The sequence below is a fragment of the Odontesthes bonariensis genome, chromosome 22 (genome assembly GCF_027942865.1).
Source record: "Odontesthes bonariensis isolate fOdoBon6 chromosome 22, fOdoBon6.hap1, whole genome shotgun sequence".
NCBI lineage: Eukaryota > Metazoa > Chordata > Actinopteri > Atheriniformes > Atherinopsidae > Odontesthes > Odontesthes bonariensis.
Genome location: NC_134527.1, coordinates 18640741 through 18656236, shown reverse-complemented (window position 1 = coordinate 18656236; position 15496 = coordinate 18640741). Strand labels below are relative to the sequence as shown.

At 41.4% G+C, this 15496-nt stretch overlaps 1 protein-coding gene across 3 annotated transcripts; it reads right to left on the bottom strand.

Annotated features, from left to right (window-relative positions):
* Positions 1-74: 74 nt before the first annotated feature.
* Positions 75-15337, bottom strand: hnrpkl (heterogeneous nuclear ribonucleoprotein K, like). Of its 3 annotated transcripts, none has more exons than XM_075456302.1 (16): positions 15204-15337; positions 13660-13769; positions 12937-13034; positions 12781-12837; positions 11846-11889; positions 10470-10542; positions 8562-8675; positions 8123-8251; positions 7614-7918; positions 7224-7277; positions 6985-7024; positions 5377-5392; positions 3519-3551; positions 3328-3395; positions 3063-3232; positions 75-1847 (listed from the first exon to the last, which is right to left on the bottom strand). In XM_075456302.1, exons 2-16 carry the CDS (start codon positions 13724-13726, stop codon positions 1817-1819), a joined length of 1299 nt encoding a protein of 432 aa, XP_075312417.1. In that variant the 5' UTR covers positions 13727-13769; positions 15204-15337; the 3' UTR covers positions 75-1816. The 3 variants fall into 3 exon arrangements, with proteins under 3 accessions (XP_075312417.1, XP_075312418.1, XP_075312419.1); XM_075456303.1 differs by lacking the exon at positions 15204-15337 and adding an exon at positions 14255-14538; XM_075456304.1 differs by lacking the exon at positions 3519-3551.
* Positions 15338-15496: the final 159 nt, after the last annotated feature.

The window sequence follows — 15496 nt, the reverse complement described above, 5'->3', positions numbered from 1 at the left end:
AAAAAAAACGCACACCGTATTCTTCCGTTTATATTAAAAAAAATATATTATAATAATAATAATAAGACACACACTTTCTGAGCTGTGACAGACTTTATTTACTAAACACCTGCAGCTGCTACATGTATCAGACACAGAGTACATAAATCACCACTCATGGACTCACAAAGCTGCACACTCCTCATATCAAACTGCATGTTGAGAGATCATTTAAAAAAACTTTAAAAAGGCCTTTTAAATGGTCGAAATTTTAAGTGGATCCAACAGAGGCTGCAATAAAGAAAAGTCCGTCCCTGTGAGTGGTGCATGGTGGCCCTGAGGAAACAACAGAACCACAACGTTTAAAAAAAGAAAAGAAATCCTGAATATTTTTTAATTAAATGTTATGAGTTCAAGATTTAAAAAAAAAAAAAAAAAAAAAAAAAAAAAAATCCAAAATTTTGTTTTGGGTTTTATTGTCCCGCTTTTTAAATAAAAAATTGTCCAATCCTGATTTGTTTAGTTTTTTGGTTTTATTGTCAACATTTTTTTCTGGTTTCGTTATGTCTGGCACCTCAGGGCCACCGTACAAAAGAGAGACAGAGTACCAAATGTGTTTTAGAAGTATTGAACAGCCTGGGACAATCCAACCACGCATCAAACAACTGTTTTTATGCAAATATATACACACTTTATACATCTTTTTCTTTCAATGAAAATTAAAAAAAAAAAAAATCTTATATTTTGCCTCCTGCCCCAGAGTCTGGCACGTGTCTCACAACTTAAAGCAAACGGTAGACAATTTATTTGCTTTCTAGCCGAGATTACCACAAACCCTGGAAACAGGTGGGCTGGTTCTGCACCAACAGCACTCCCGTTAGAAATCACACTGCATTTCTTTAGTCATCCGTTTGATTCCAGGAGATGACTTATTTTTTTTGGAGCACATTAACCGAATGAGACGTTAACTTGTGAGCCTTTAAGGCACCGTTACAGCTCTTTTTTCTAAACTAAGCTGCAGTCTAAAGCTTCATATTTCACATCCAAAAATGAGTTCAGTTTCACAAAAGATGTTTCCGATTGGTCTCTGGTTTTAATGCGACTACAAATCTAACGTATGTTACGGAGGTAAAAGACCAAGCTACTTTAAGAGTTAGCCACCTTGTAGTCGGACTAACTCGTGACAAAAGGCCATGTTTCTATGGTAACAGTCAGTCCTGAAAACTATAAAATATAAACGTTTTTTTTTTCCACTGTGAAACTGGCCAGTGAGATTAATTTTGAATTTCTCAGCTACAAAATTAAATCACCGATCAACCAAACAACTTTAAAGCCCATCTTACCCAAAAGAGAAAAAAAAAAAAAGCGCCTAATGGTTGTTTTTAATAGTTGTTTAACCATTCAAAACCATGCATCTTCATTTGGAGAGTGTGCTTAAAATTCTAATAAAAGAAGAAAAAAAAAAAAAAAAACATTAAAAAAGAAAAAAAAAGTCCCTACATCATCTTCTGAACAAAGAAATTACATTCTGCATGCTGTACTGAAATGAGGGAGAAAAGGCCCGGGGCCAGCTCACAACATCGAAAGTCACCACACAGATGGGTTTAACTCCTGCGATAGAATGAAGGTCTCCTCCAAAAGATATAGAATATAATCACACCAGCACCGAATCGCTGATTTTTTCAGACCACTAAATAAAAACTGATGTATACATAGGTGGTGTAGTATGTGACAGAAGACGAGGGGAGAATCTACCCAAAGCAGAGGAATGTCGGCTCTGAATACAAAGGGCAAACAGTATGGCAGCATGGCTTCGCTCTTCTTCACGTCCTCCTTCCTAGAAGAACCGACCAGAGTACTGCCTCACACTGAAATAAGAGAGAGACAAAAGTATCGATGGCGTTAAGAATGACAATGTGGACATTTTTCACGTGGAGCACAAGTGTAAAGCCTGATTTATAGTCGTCCGGGAAGAGCCACAGAGGGCCCTCTCCGTCGATGGAGACCCTCCCGGAGACGCTCTCCGTCGCTTGCGTGCGTCGGCCAAAATTCCTATCTATCTATCCGTTGAGGTGACGGAGACTCGCGGAGACCGCAAGGGTTCTGATTGGTCGGCTAACAACATCATTTCCGGAATCACTTTTCAGGTTTAGCTCCTTCCTCTCACAACAACAACACCGCCATTTTTGAAAGAGTTTACTGTGTGCCGGTCAACATTTGGTCAAAATTATTTGCATTTCAATATCAATAAGCTCCAACAACACTCCTTCTCTCTCGGCCGCCATCGTTCACTGTGAGGAGTAGAACGGAGCCGGAAGGTAAACAATCAATCAACGACTTTCACGATAGACGTCGCGAGATTGGGTCGTCTAGCGTAGCGACGCCTACTGATCGGGAGCTGAATTTCCTTGAGTATCCGACATCGCGACGGAGAACTTCGAATGGTTTAATAGCCTCTGCGTGACCACGGAGTCGGATTGATGGATAGCTACGCAGTAGCATACCGAGGCCTTAAGTTGTAAAAAAGAAACCCGAGGTCTGCTGAGAGGAGTAGGCCTGCCAAGAGCTGCTCAGTCGTCTAATGACGAGGATTTGGTTGGATTTCCATATTTCCGTCATCACTTAATCTGCCAATTACCGTCTCAATTGACACATTTTGTAAGCAACATGAGGAACCTCTCCGGGTGCACAACAGGATGTCTTCGGGAGTTCTATCAGACTAACAGCCAAAAAAAAAAAAAAGGAAGATATTTAACTTAAATTCGTATGAAATAAGTAACTTTTCCAGACATTTGAGGAGGTGGACACTAAGTGAACTATTTCAACTCTAGAAAAAAATAATTGCTTCCCTGTGCTGCTGCTTCTGATTTTCTTCCACTTCAGCAACTGTGATCACTGTAAGAACAAACTGTTTTCTGTATTTCCTTCTAAAATGTGTTGAAATAAAGATAAAGTCCACTGATAATAAAAAGAAAGAAGGTTGCCTGCATCCAGTGGAGGATGAGCACGGCAGAGGAGACGTCTCTGCTCCAGTGTGGTGATGATGATGATGATGAGAATGTAGTTTATGGGAAAGCACATGCCTGTTTTGTAGCAAGTATTGGGCGTTCTGGATCTGGTCTTGAGTCCCTGTGATGGTGATGATGCGGTCCTCAGAGCCCTCTAGTGGTTCATCAATCTTGATGGACGCTCCAGACTCGTGGCGAATCTGCTTGATCCTCTGGCCGCCCTTACCGATGATCGAACCCGCCAGCTGCAAAGCATCGACCACACGAGCCAAAGGAAAACAGAATTAGGAATGTTATTTCATCCTGTCCTCGTCGACTGCCATCTCGATGCATTACTTACATCTTTTGGGATGGTGACTTGCGTTGTGATGACCGGGCCTCCGATATCGCTGTATGACCCTCTACCACCTAGACAGTGAGTAAACAACATTTGAGGGCCATTCGTCTTTGAGTGAAGCAAACAAGAAGAAGAAACAATTCCTTCAGGTCAGGAACAAGACACTGGGACGGTAACGATCCATCCCGACTCACCAGACTGAAAGCGCTCCCAGGAAGAATTGTTGTCTAAACAAGAAAATGAAAAATGAAAATACACCACAGGAAAAGAAGAGATAATGTAATAGTGTATATGTATGTGTATATATATATATATATATATATATATATATATATATATATATATATACATACATACACACACATACACACTACTCGTGTAAGACACTTTGTAACATAAGTGATACACGTATAAAGGTTATTTTTTTGCTTTTTTTTTTTTTTTTTTTTTTAAATTAAAAAAAATAATAATAATTGCTCCAGACTTTTTTGACACTGTAAATTGGATAAATTTGGGTTTTTGGATTGTTGGTTTGACAAAATCAGACATTTAATGAAATCTCTCTGGCCTGAGGAAAATTATGATGAGCCTTTTTTTTTTCCTACTAATTTCAAGAAGTAAGCAATGGATTCAAATGTGGAAGTAATCTTTGGTTCCAGACCTCAGCTTCCCCATACTTTGAGCTCAAACAACAAATTGAATTTAGTACGTGGATTTAGACAATATCCTGACTTGTAGCCACATTTAAACCTGAAGTTTAGTGAGGCAAGCAGGTTTCAAGCAATAAGGCATCATAGTTTAATGTGACGTTACTATTCCTTTTTAATCCAAGGCTAATATTTTAATTTTAACCCCATTTCCCAAACAGCTATTACAAAAGAATGGTGACATGCGATACAACGTGCGTTACCATCGTCAGTACCTGATCCTGAACCTCCTTGCATTTTTGACGAAATTAGAACAGATTCTAACCTAACCTGCTTCTGTCATGGGCAGGATTATGGAACCAATCAGACAAACTAAAACTTTTAAGACCACTGGGTAAAAAAAAAAAAAAGGAGTAAAAACCCGGCTTAGCAGCTAGTTTTCTATTCAATAAGGACAGAAGTTTAAAACTGAGCTTAAACATGGATGTGAAGTTAGAGCAGAAGTTTAAGCACATGAGGTCAATATACAATATACATCTTCATTTCAGGCTATCGAATGCTTTGGACTTCCCACATTGTGCCCCTTTTCAGCAAATGAGTGCAAGTTTTACATGAGCCCAGGAATGTGGTGTTTAAGCGACGGCTTGAATATAACACAGCCATTATTCAGGCCTGCAGCCGAATTTGAATGTTAAATTTATAAATAGTCGCAGGTCACTCCTGCAGTAAACCTTAAATTAGCTGTGAGGGTGATGCAGAGGTTGAAAGTGAAAAGACTGAGAAAGAAAGATAGAAAAAAGGAGGCTGGGAATTCCTGATCTATCAACAATGTTCAGGTCTGCAAATCCCACCCCAGAGTACCTGAAACTGTCAAAAGTACTAAATCCTTTATGATGCTGGTTAGGAATGTAAAAAGCAGTAATTTCCTGACATTATGTAGTCATTGGTCGGGTCAGCTCTGGGACCGGGAACTTGAAAAGGTTCCTCGTCCTGGGGGGAAAGTTCCTACATCCTGAGCACACTGTATGTGGTTGCCCCATGCTTAGTTAACTTCAATAAATCACAAATAAATTGAAAGTTTTTCATCCCTGGTAAAGAATTTCACAATGCCCAAGGCTTGTTCGGCACTTTACGGCGTACACCAGTTTTGCATCCAGTGAAACGCTTCCTTTGAATTTCAAATTGAGGCCGAATGGTTGGGAAGTCTGATCAGACCATTGGAACTGATCGCTCAGAGCAGACTAGGCTTTTTGGGGAGAGAGGCAGCCTAAACAACGTACGTTTTCATTGGTAATATGCAAATATGAAGCGGCAAATAGCACCATATTAGCAGCTTCCCAAAGACTTTAATAAAAGACACGATGTTAATAATCTGGGAAGGGTTTACATGAATATCAGTACTCACCGTATCCCCCTCCACTCTGCATTTCAGGATCGATTGAACAGGAGAAAGAAGAAAAGAAGATGCAAGATAAAATAGGTTTTTTTTCATAACAAACTATTAATAGAGTACTCATTCTGCATTACATTAAAAACCGTCTTGCTGTATCCAAAACTTCATGTACGATCCGAACATTTTTTATAGACATTGTTGCTTCAAATATTACACTGAAATATGTATCTGAAAAGAACGTAATTATTTCTATAGCTATCAACTGTGCGGCATCCTTTTAAGGTGAGTATGTTACACAGTGCGGGTTGGAGGAAATGAGAAGATACTTGCATAGTAAAGAAATGGAAATATTGATTTATAAATAGCTTTAAGACACCTTTAAGTGCTAAATCTTCACAGGTACACACACAGTCCTTCACGTGAAGCACCTGTGAGCATCAGAAGCTACACCTGCTCATCGTGTACATGATCTATTCGCAAGAACAGCTTCAAAAGTTGTGGGCAAGCCAAAAACGGTATCCACTTCTATTTTGAATAAATCCTCCACACGCCGAGTAAAAATGTTCGCTTTATTTCCTTTATGCATGCTTAAAAACAAAGATTTTCTGCCGTTTTGCATAGTAGCTGTAACTGCTAAATTGTGAGTGACCTGAAGTCAACGCCCTGAACGCACCACGAGGCATAAAACAAAATAATTAAATAAATGAATTCCAAAAACAAAAATATTAAACTATACAGACTCATTGGCCAATTTTACATTCAATGATGGCACAGGAGGCAGTTCTGACATCGGGAGTTTAAGAACTCAAAAATCAAGAACTTGTACTCTCTGTTTAGGGGTATTTTTCTTTTTTCTAAGGAAACTAAACAGGAGAGGGATCAGAGAGGGGGGATGACATGCGGCAAAGGGCCACAGTCCGGACTTGAACCCAGGCCGCCTGCATCGAGGAGCTTCAGCCTCTGTACTTCACATTGTTTAGAGCAAGGTTACAAACACAATATCCCAGAGAAAAAAAACAACTTGCTTGGGAACACATGCAGCAGCCACATTGATTTTTTTTTTTTTTGTAATAAAACATTTAGATGAGTCTTAAAGCTCTGAATTCTAAATTCAATCTTCATTTTGTTAAAAAAAAAAAAAAAATGCTATGATCCTGATGTGATTTATGTGCTCATTCCAAGGACATTGCGTTTAAATTCAAAGAGTTTTTTTCCCCCCACATTAGTCAGAATGTTTTTTTTTCTCCTTTCTTATGCAAAAATCAAAAAGTCTTCTTCAGTATTCCTTTAACAAAAACAATTTGCTTGCAGCTAAAACCTGCAGGGAACCGCTTCAGGAATTGCTTTGGTTTCAGCTCAAGTTCATTTGCTAGCCTGGTGTATCTCTAGACTACGTACTCAGTTGCTCTGCAGTAACCAAGGAGACAACTGTTGCCAGGCAACAACAGGCCTACATGAGTGTGCATACACAGTAGAAACAGCAGCAATGACCAAGGCTCTGCACTTGTACTACACTCTGAAAAAGGAAAAGCTATAATCTCATTTGAAGCATAATTCACAAACAAACACTACACAGACTCAGGAAGCAACAATCACACGGCAGCACCTGATGACACTCACCATGCTGTCATAGCGGTCTCCTCCTCTGCCTCTTCTGTCACTACAAACACAAGTGCATGCGTTAATACAGCCTCTTTAGGGGGCTATTGGAGTAAAAGATGACCTGTGATTACAAACCGTAAATCAGAGATTTTGTGTTGAATCTATTTAGTTTAATAAAAAAAAACATTTTTTTTTTTTTTTAACTCACACAGACAGCTCTGCTTTGAAAAGAAATCAGAAGGGACACTACTTCTCACCTTGGTCTGTCGTCCATGCTTCCATGATAACTGCCATGTGAGAACCGGTCTCCGCTGCAAACAATGACAAAGAGAAATAGGTTGTGAATTGTGAAGTAGGAAATTAACATCTAATACATTCAAATACATGTGAACAATTGGGTGCTTTCAGGCCTCTAGTTTAGTTCATGTCACCTCACAAAGGAAAAAACAAATGGTTTGGGCTTTAGTTCTGGTCCGGTTTATTCTCTCACAGAGATTTCACAAAACAAAGCACTTTGAACAGAGATGATACGGATTCATCGGCAGCTACCAAAACAAACCAAGTGAGCATGAATCATCAAAGTTTAACTTAACCGACCAAACAGATTAGGTGTGAAAGCACCCAAAGTTACTTGGGCCCCCTCTTACCCTCTTGGCGGTGGTGGTGGGGGAAGAGGGAGGTTGCGTGCTCGGCTCCCTCCTCTCACCCCTCTACTGAGTGGTGGTGGAGGACCCCGGCGAGGGCTCATGTCTTCGTAATCCCTTCTGGTGGGAGGCGGGGGTCTGCTGCCTCGCACAGGGGGCATGCGTTCAAAATTGCCACGCACTCGGATGGGGAAACCACCCATTGGCCGTCTGCCCCGATCCTCGAACAACATGGTGAAGCCGCCGTAGTCGTACGTCTCATCGTAGAAGTTAGGGTCGTAAGGCTGGGCACGACCTTTGATTGGAGCCTGCGAATTGGGGAGGGGGAAAAAAAGCATTAAAAAGACAAGATGACAAATAATTGCTGAAATAACGCGTGCCACATTTAGACGTGCTGACCTATTGTTATTTCTTTAGAACATTAATTCAACTTGAAGTTATGGAACTTTATTACTAAATGAGACCTATCCATAAAAAGTAGCTTTCAATAGATCTCAGGGGTGTAAACTCACCTCCGATACCAGCTCCAGGATAACTTTTATACATTCAATGACACGCTCTGGCTTTCCTCCCACCAAGACGACTCTGTCGGTGGAATGTGGACAGCACTCCTGGAACAACTTGATGGTGGTCTGGGTGTTCTAGAGCGCAGAAAGATGAATACTTAAAACTTGAATCCCTCTGATTCTGGGCTGGCCAACATCACCAGTAAAAGAAAATTGGAGACATTATATCATTACTGATACAGCTCGTTAGATCAGCAGTGTGAAAAAGAAAAAAAGAACCCGCAATGAGGAACTTATGGGAAGTTAAGATGAGCTGCTTAGTAGAAGGAAAAAGGCTTACACCAGGTAGAAAACAATCTAGTAGCTCAAGGAGTTGTTACCAACAATTCCTTAACATGTCAGCTGTTAATGCAGAGGATCAGAGGTGATCTGGACTCTGTCTTACCTCTCTCAGCTCCTTTATCTTGGCACCTTTCACCCCAATGATGCCACCTGCCAAGCTCTGATGGATCAGCAGGCGAAGCTCACAGTCAAAATCAATCCCGCTGTAATGTTGGTACTATAGAGACAATGCAACATCAGTCATGTCAGTACAGCCTTTCCATGGTTGATAAGCAAACTTTTTTAACAATATGATGACTCTCCCTGTGAATGTAGTTTCCTGTGAAGGGGACTGCACAGAGTATTCAGCCATGTTAAGATTTCAAACTGTAGGGAGCACAAAAGCTCAGCTCAAAAGGGAACTATGAACTATGTACGGAAGAGCTGAACCAGTCACTGCTGCTTAATTAAGCTCCAAACTAAAAACAAAAAGGGAGTGCTTGCTAAACAGTTTACATTTGCATAGAGGTGATCACCTCATTACTGAAGTTACCTCAAGACAACAATGTTTACAATAAAATTCTTCAGTATCTTTGAAAAAAAAAAAAAAAAAACAAGCAACTGTGGATGTCAAAAAGAGCCTTTTAGCAGGCTAAACTAATGTTGCTAACATTATGGCTAATATAGCTGGGTCAATGTTCACGTTAGCTTTTGGTGCCAAAATCACTACAGCGGTCGTAGCAGATATCTCAGGTGATTGTGTTACCAGCTAAATGCGTGGAGAGAGCAATGGCTGCACTGTTGACATTGCAAAGGCTTCAGAATAGAGGAACTTTAAAATGAAGGTCCCCTTCAATGATAAACCCTGAGCAGGGAGCAGGAAGTAGTGAGTATTGTTTATCTGCACTGTGGACTGGAAAGCCTTGTTTTGTCAATGTGAAAAAGCACAATGACCAATGTGCTGATGAATTGGGAAAGTCTGTAAAGGAGATATATTACTAGGATCGGAATCGGGAGTTTGGAACCACATTAAAAGCTCATCCCGAAACTATAATAACATAAACAGTATTAGGAAGTTATATTCAAGGACAAATCTATAAAGTTAAAAATCACTGGAACTCAAATCAAGAATTCTTACATTCGTCTTTAAACTGTACTGGTGTGGAATAACGATAACAATGAAGAGACGCAAGTAGTAGTTAGTAACGGCATTTTCTGGGTGTGTTAGTCCGGGTCTGAGAAGCTCAATTTTGTACGATTTCGGTTGGCCTAACAATAACAACAACAAAAAAATTCTGTTTTGGTCAAACGAACACAAAATAATCAGTACTTTCCAAGTGTCAGGTAATCATGCTTACTTTTATTATGGTCTGCCACAGCATGAGTCAAGCAGTGACTGGTTGGCTATTCAAATAACAAAGCTGTGCTCTGAGACTAACCAAAAGGGTTGTAAAAAGCAATGCAGAGAGATATTCAGGGACACTTACAGCTAACCAGCAAAAGCTTGTAAAACTATTCATGATCCCTGACTAAGCGAGTCTTTGAACGGGTTTGTTGTGTTGTTTTGGTTATTTTGCCTTTGTATATCATACGCAAATCATCAGTTGTGCTGCTTTGCATTGGTCGACAGCATTATGCTTCATTTTAAAGAAAAAAAATGCGTATATGGTCAGATATAGTTCTCAAGTCTGATCAGTTCTTAAATAAGCAGGTATGATCCCTGTTTGGGTCTCAGCTTAAAAGCGGTGTGTGCATTTTCCTGTAAATAAAGATTAAGTTGTTTTTTTCCCCACCAAAAGATAGAACGTGTTCCTTGTTTGTTGGTAGATTAACACCAATACCAGTACATAAATAAAAACTTAACCAGGCAGCCTTTAAAGATCATGTGCAAAAGGCATTTTAAATGCAACTTATTAATGGCAAAGTTATATTTTCTGTTCAAATGCTAAATTATTACTGGTTGCATGACCAAAAGGTGAAAATGATCCCCGGCTGCTGTCTGCTTAAACACACAATTAATGCGGCAGCTTACCTCCTCTAGAGTTGGTATGATTTTTAGAAGAATCTCTCCAATAGTGTCGATGCTGGCATTCACACTGAGGATCCTGTCAGGAACCAATTTGGCCAAAAGGAAGCAAGGCATTACAAAAAAGGACATAAAGTGGAAGAGAAAACAAAACCTGATCAAAATTAAATGAGAAACAGTCCAACAAACAGTCAAAGACAGACTCATGAAAGGTTTCAAACTAAAGGGGGAAAAAAAAAGGAGAAATTAAGACTGCTGCATACTATGCAAAATTAATACTTTTCCCCAACACGTCACTGATTAAATAAGCAGCAGACATGCACGGAGTCTAATATTATTTTCAAAATGAGAAGCCTTGGGAGGATGGGCAGTTTCAGAACGGCTCAAATCAGCGTGTGAGGCCACACAGAGTTGGGGGAGGGTGTAAGAGAGGGAGAAATCTTCTATATCCATCCCACCACCAGCAAGTTGGGGAAAAGGACAGTAACAATCTCAAACTATAGCTCTCCATGACAATTGCGCCACCATCATTCCTTCTTATTGTGACCAGGGAGTTGGGGAGGGTGAGGGAGGCAGAGAGAGGAGGGCTAGGGCTCTGAGGTGAGAGGAGACGGGGTGGGCAGTAGAAAACAGTAACAGAGCAGAGGGGTTGGGGTGGGGGAAGGAAATGTGAGTGGTTACCAACTGCTTTGTGGCACAGAACAGCAAGTTGGAAGGGTTATGAAAGGTTTGGTAGGCAGATCTGATCTGATGTGGCCAGAGAGAAATTCAACAGAGGGGATGCAGCACAATGAAATCAAAAGACGACATTAATGAAGTGACAGAGCGGGGGGGGGGGCGAGCTTCCAGACGAGAGCCAGCCACCTCTCAGAGATCATGGACAGGGATGCTGAAGACAAGGGGGGGGTGGGGGGGTGGGGGGGTGGAGGGGGGGGTGGGAGGTGGAGGAGGAGGAGGGATTGGAGGTAAAGGGGGAGCTGGGGGGAGTCAGAGGACAGAGCAAGAAAAAGTTGTGTTTGCTTCCCACAAGTTTCATGGTAAAATTAAACATCACAGCGAGGAAAGACAACATCCGACTGCTGTGTCACCAGGTATAAAATACCAACTACTTAGTGGGCTGTCAGTGATTCTCTGCATGGATAGTTAACTGTAATGACAGGAAGTCCAACTTAATGGAGATGCTGAAAATGGACAGAAAAAAAATAAACAAATCAAAAGGAACAATACATGTTTTTTACAAGTGGAGGAAGGAGTGCTTGGAGGGAAAGGGGGGGTATACTGTCATGTATATAACATGTTAAAATGAAACAGAAGGCAGGTTATCAAAGACATGTGTTTCACTGTTCTAATCAGGCAGTGAGGCAATAACTGGTGGGACATACCGCTCTGGGCCACTGCTGTCTGGGACTGATACACTGGCATTGTACTGCATGGGCCCAAGTGGTGGTGGTGGTGGTGGTTGTGGTTGTGGTGGAGGAGGTTGGCATTGGGCAGGGGCATTCAATCACATCATGTCAAGTTAGATGCCCGAATAACGAGGGGCACAGTTTATGGGCAGGGCCAACCGGGAGTGTCAGGTGGGCGGGCGTTCAGGGGCGGGCGGAGGTTGGGCCAACGTCAAGGTGGGCAACGCAGGAGGGGCATGTCGATCCAGTACATGGGCAACAGAGGAAGGTGGCCAAAAGTAAAAAACAAAAAAGTAAAAGGAGAAAGGAAGAGGGGGAGAAGGAATACAGTTTTAATTGAATACAAGCTACACTTTGTCCCAAAAAGTGAAATGAGAGAAACTATTGAGAGTGAAGAACAGGAAGTGTCACCTGGACAAAGATAAGTTTAATATGTTTCCTGGAGCTCTACACAGATTTACATCTCTTAAAGGAAAGAAAAAAAAAAAAAAAAAAAGACTTTCCATTTAGGCTTTCAGGAACCTGAAGTTGCTTCACAGTCAAACATGCCTTCAGCACTGTGAGGGGAACTGGAATCAGGTTCAAAGTCAAAACAAAATCCATCAAAACTGTCTAACAAGGCCTTCCTGGTCTGTCCAACTCTGTTTCACTGTAGTACCAGTGCACATCAGCTCATGATGTCAAATACTTTGAACCAACAGGCAGCAAACCTGGGCCTGTTTCTGAAGGAATCCGGGGAAAAGGGTTTGAAATTAAGAAGGGATTGAGGTGTGAATCTCTTCAATTAAAATGCCTCTGAAAAAACTATAAACACAGCTCAGCAGTTATATCCAACAAGACCCACGCAGGATCAGCAATAAAGGAGGCATTATCCAGCTAAACTTTCCCCATATTTTCATCTGTTTACTCACATCTGTGCGCAGAGCTTTTATGTTCTTTCCACCTTTTCCAATAACAGCACCGGCATTCTGTGAAGAAACAGAGACAGCTTTGATCAATAGCTAAAAGGAAAAAAGAAAAAGAGCATTTTGGCCCGACAACTAACACACTGTGTAACCACTCTTTACTTTGCTCTGAAGCAGTACACGCAGCTCCACCATCTCATCTGTGTTGCGTGAACGTTTGAATGCTTGTTCCTCATCCAGGTCCTCAGCGGGGCGTTTACCTGGGAGAGAAGACAAGGCGTGTCAAATCTGAACCAGACAGCAACTGTAAATGAGGCATTTGTAGACAAAAGAATTATCTAATTTTTCTAAAAACTGGCCAAAAAACTACAACTGCATCAATGTGCTATCACGTGAAATATATGAAAGAGAATCAAATCAAGATGGTAAGCTTAATTGGAGAATAAATACACAGAAAGTGCTAAATTTATAGCAAATTCTACAAAAAGAAATGGTTTCTTTAGGCAGCTAACTGCAACCTGGTCCAAGTCCAGCACCAACATGTACACTTCCTGGATTAAAACATAGGCAAATCTGCTCAGGGCCCACAAAGGAGCTGTATCCCGGATGGGAGAATCCCTTAACCATCTGACATGTCCACATGCTATGTAATACATGCCAGAAATGTTTGTTGTTTTTTTTTTTGTTTTTTTTTCTCTTGAGCACACTGATTAGGCTGTATACATCTAAAACCTGTAATTCATGCTAGGCGTAAGACTGAACAAGTTCATTATCCTCTCAATGCTCAGTTAATTCATGCAGCTGGCATTATGCTCATGAATGGCTTTTACTGTAGTACCTGTAAAAATTTTTTTTTTAAAAAAGATTCGTATACTATGAGCTTACCATTAGCGTCAGAGTTGCTGAATGTAATATCTTCGTCTTGCTCGTCGACTTTCATCTCCATTGTCATGCACCTGCAGTGGAAAACAAACCGGTTCCTCTCCCTGGCTCTGCTAAAGGGTCGGGGGGGCAAAAAAAAGCAATCGGTCAGGCCAAATTCTGAACACACAAAAGCACAACTACAACAAGTAGGGTGGCAATAATTGTTTTTCTCATCAAACAAATCTTATAAACATTTTCTCAAGCAGTCAATTACTTGGCACCTACTTCAATTCAAGTTATTTTTCATCTGCCCTAGGGAATTCTTCTTTACGAAATTATTAGGCAAATATCGGTGATTTGTTCTAGGACGAAAAATCACTATTCCTCTAAATAAATGTACATCATTAAACTGTTATCAGGCTTTTTGTAGTGGCATGAAATGAAAGAAATTGAATTATCAGTCATAATTGTAACCTGTGGCACCTGTGTAATTAATGACATTAACTATGCCTACGTTCATTTTAATGACTTATGAAAGCATTAAAATGAACCCCCCCCCCCCCCCAATGTGAGGATCATTAGTAGACCCTTTGCATTTTCTGCTCTGACATGTCACCTGTGAAAAAGATCCACCACAATCCTGATCTAGGATTGAAGGCTTGGACTAAAGCCTCTAGGGGCCTGCATGTCCTCACTGTACACACGATGTCCTCCTGCATGCACGGCCCACTGATCCAAGCTGAACACAACACAAGCCGCCTGGACTTCTGCGACCATTACTCCTGAACCAAGGCCTTGTTGGACTCCAAGGGGGATGCTAGTCAACGCCTACATAGCTAAGGAATTAACAGCACCAATTTTAAATACCGCCTCTTCACAAGACCGGCCAGAGGCAGCCCTTGTTTACATTAGGTCCTACAGAGAGGCACAACACTGGAACCACTCGGAACATATAATAAGCCATTTGAGCGTGTAGCTCACCACGTACGCGATTTCAATGCATTTGCTGTAAGAAAGTGACTGTACAGTAGATAAACAGCGCAGTTCCAGACGGGTGGAAGGGGGAAGTGTTTCTCTCCTGAGGTTTCTCCGCTGACACAGAAGTTAGTTAGTGTTGACACCACTTTTAAATGCTAAAACCTCTGCTAAGCTAGCCAGTTGGGTTCAGTATGTTTTACGAGGCGTGTCTACAAGCTACACTGTCCACGTTGCGACCGCATAACATTCAGCACCGAGAAATATCGGCGGAGCAAACAAGCTATGCTACTCGTGTCAGCGGCGATGTCTTGTTTACTCACCCACAGATAGCAAACAGGCTAACTGACGTGACGATACAAGCCGATGTATCAAAATATGACGGTTACAAAAACGGACCCGCAGCAAAACCACTTTCACTGCGGTCCTCAACGGTCGCCTCGCCCTCGACGTTTGCACGCGGGCAACGGACACTGTGGATGAGCTCGATTCGTCGACCTTCTCCCGGTGGTTTCTAATACACGCTTGTCAAGTTAGCACGGGCGGGCGGGGCTCACACGCGCTAAATTTATCGAAACGGATTGATATACCTGTAATGCCCATGCAGAGCAATTGATCTCACTCTCCCTGAATATTATAGGGAGTTTTTCCTCAGCCAAGGCTCACAGGCAGTTCTTAATGTCAGCCTGCAGAAAAACCCCGCCTCCTACGGCGAACTCCGCGCAGTCCAACCTACAACAATCACTGCGGGGCAAATCTGGGCTTTTTTGTCCTGAATTTAGACTGTCAGTTAAGTCTACTTCCTTTTTAGACACTGCTACATACGTTACCTAATTATCAGTACAGCATGATTGGATGGAATAGTATCCTAATGAAGCACCCT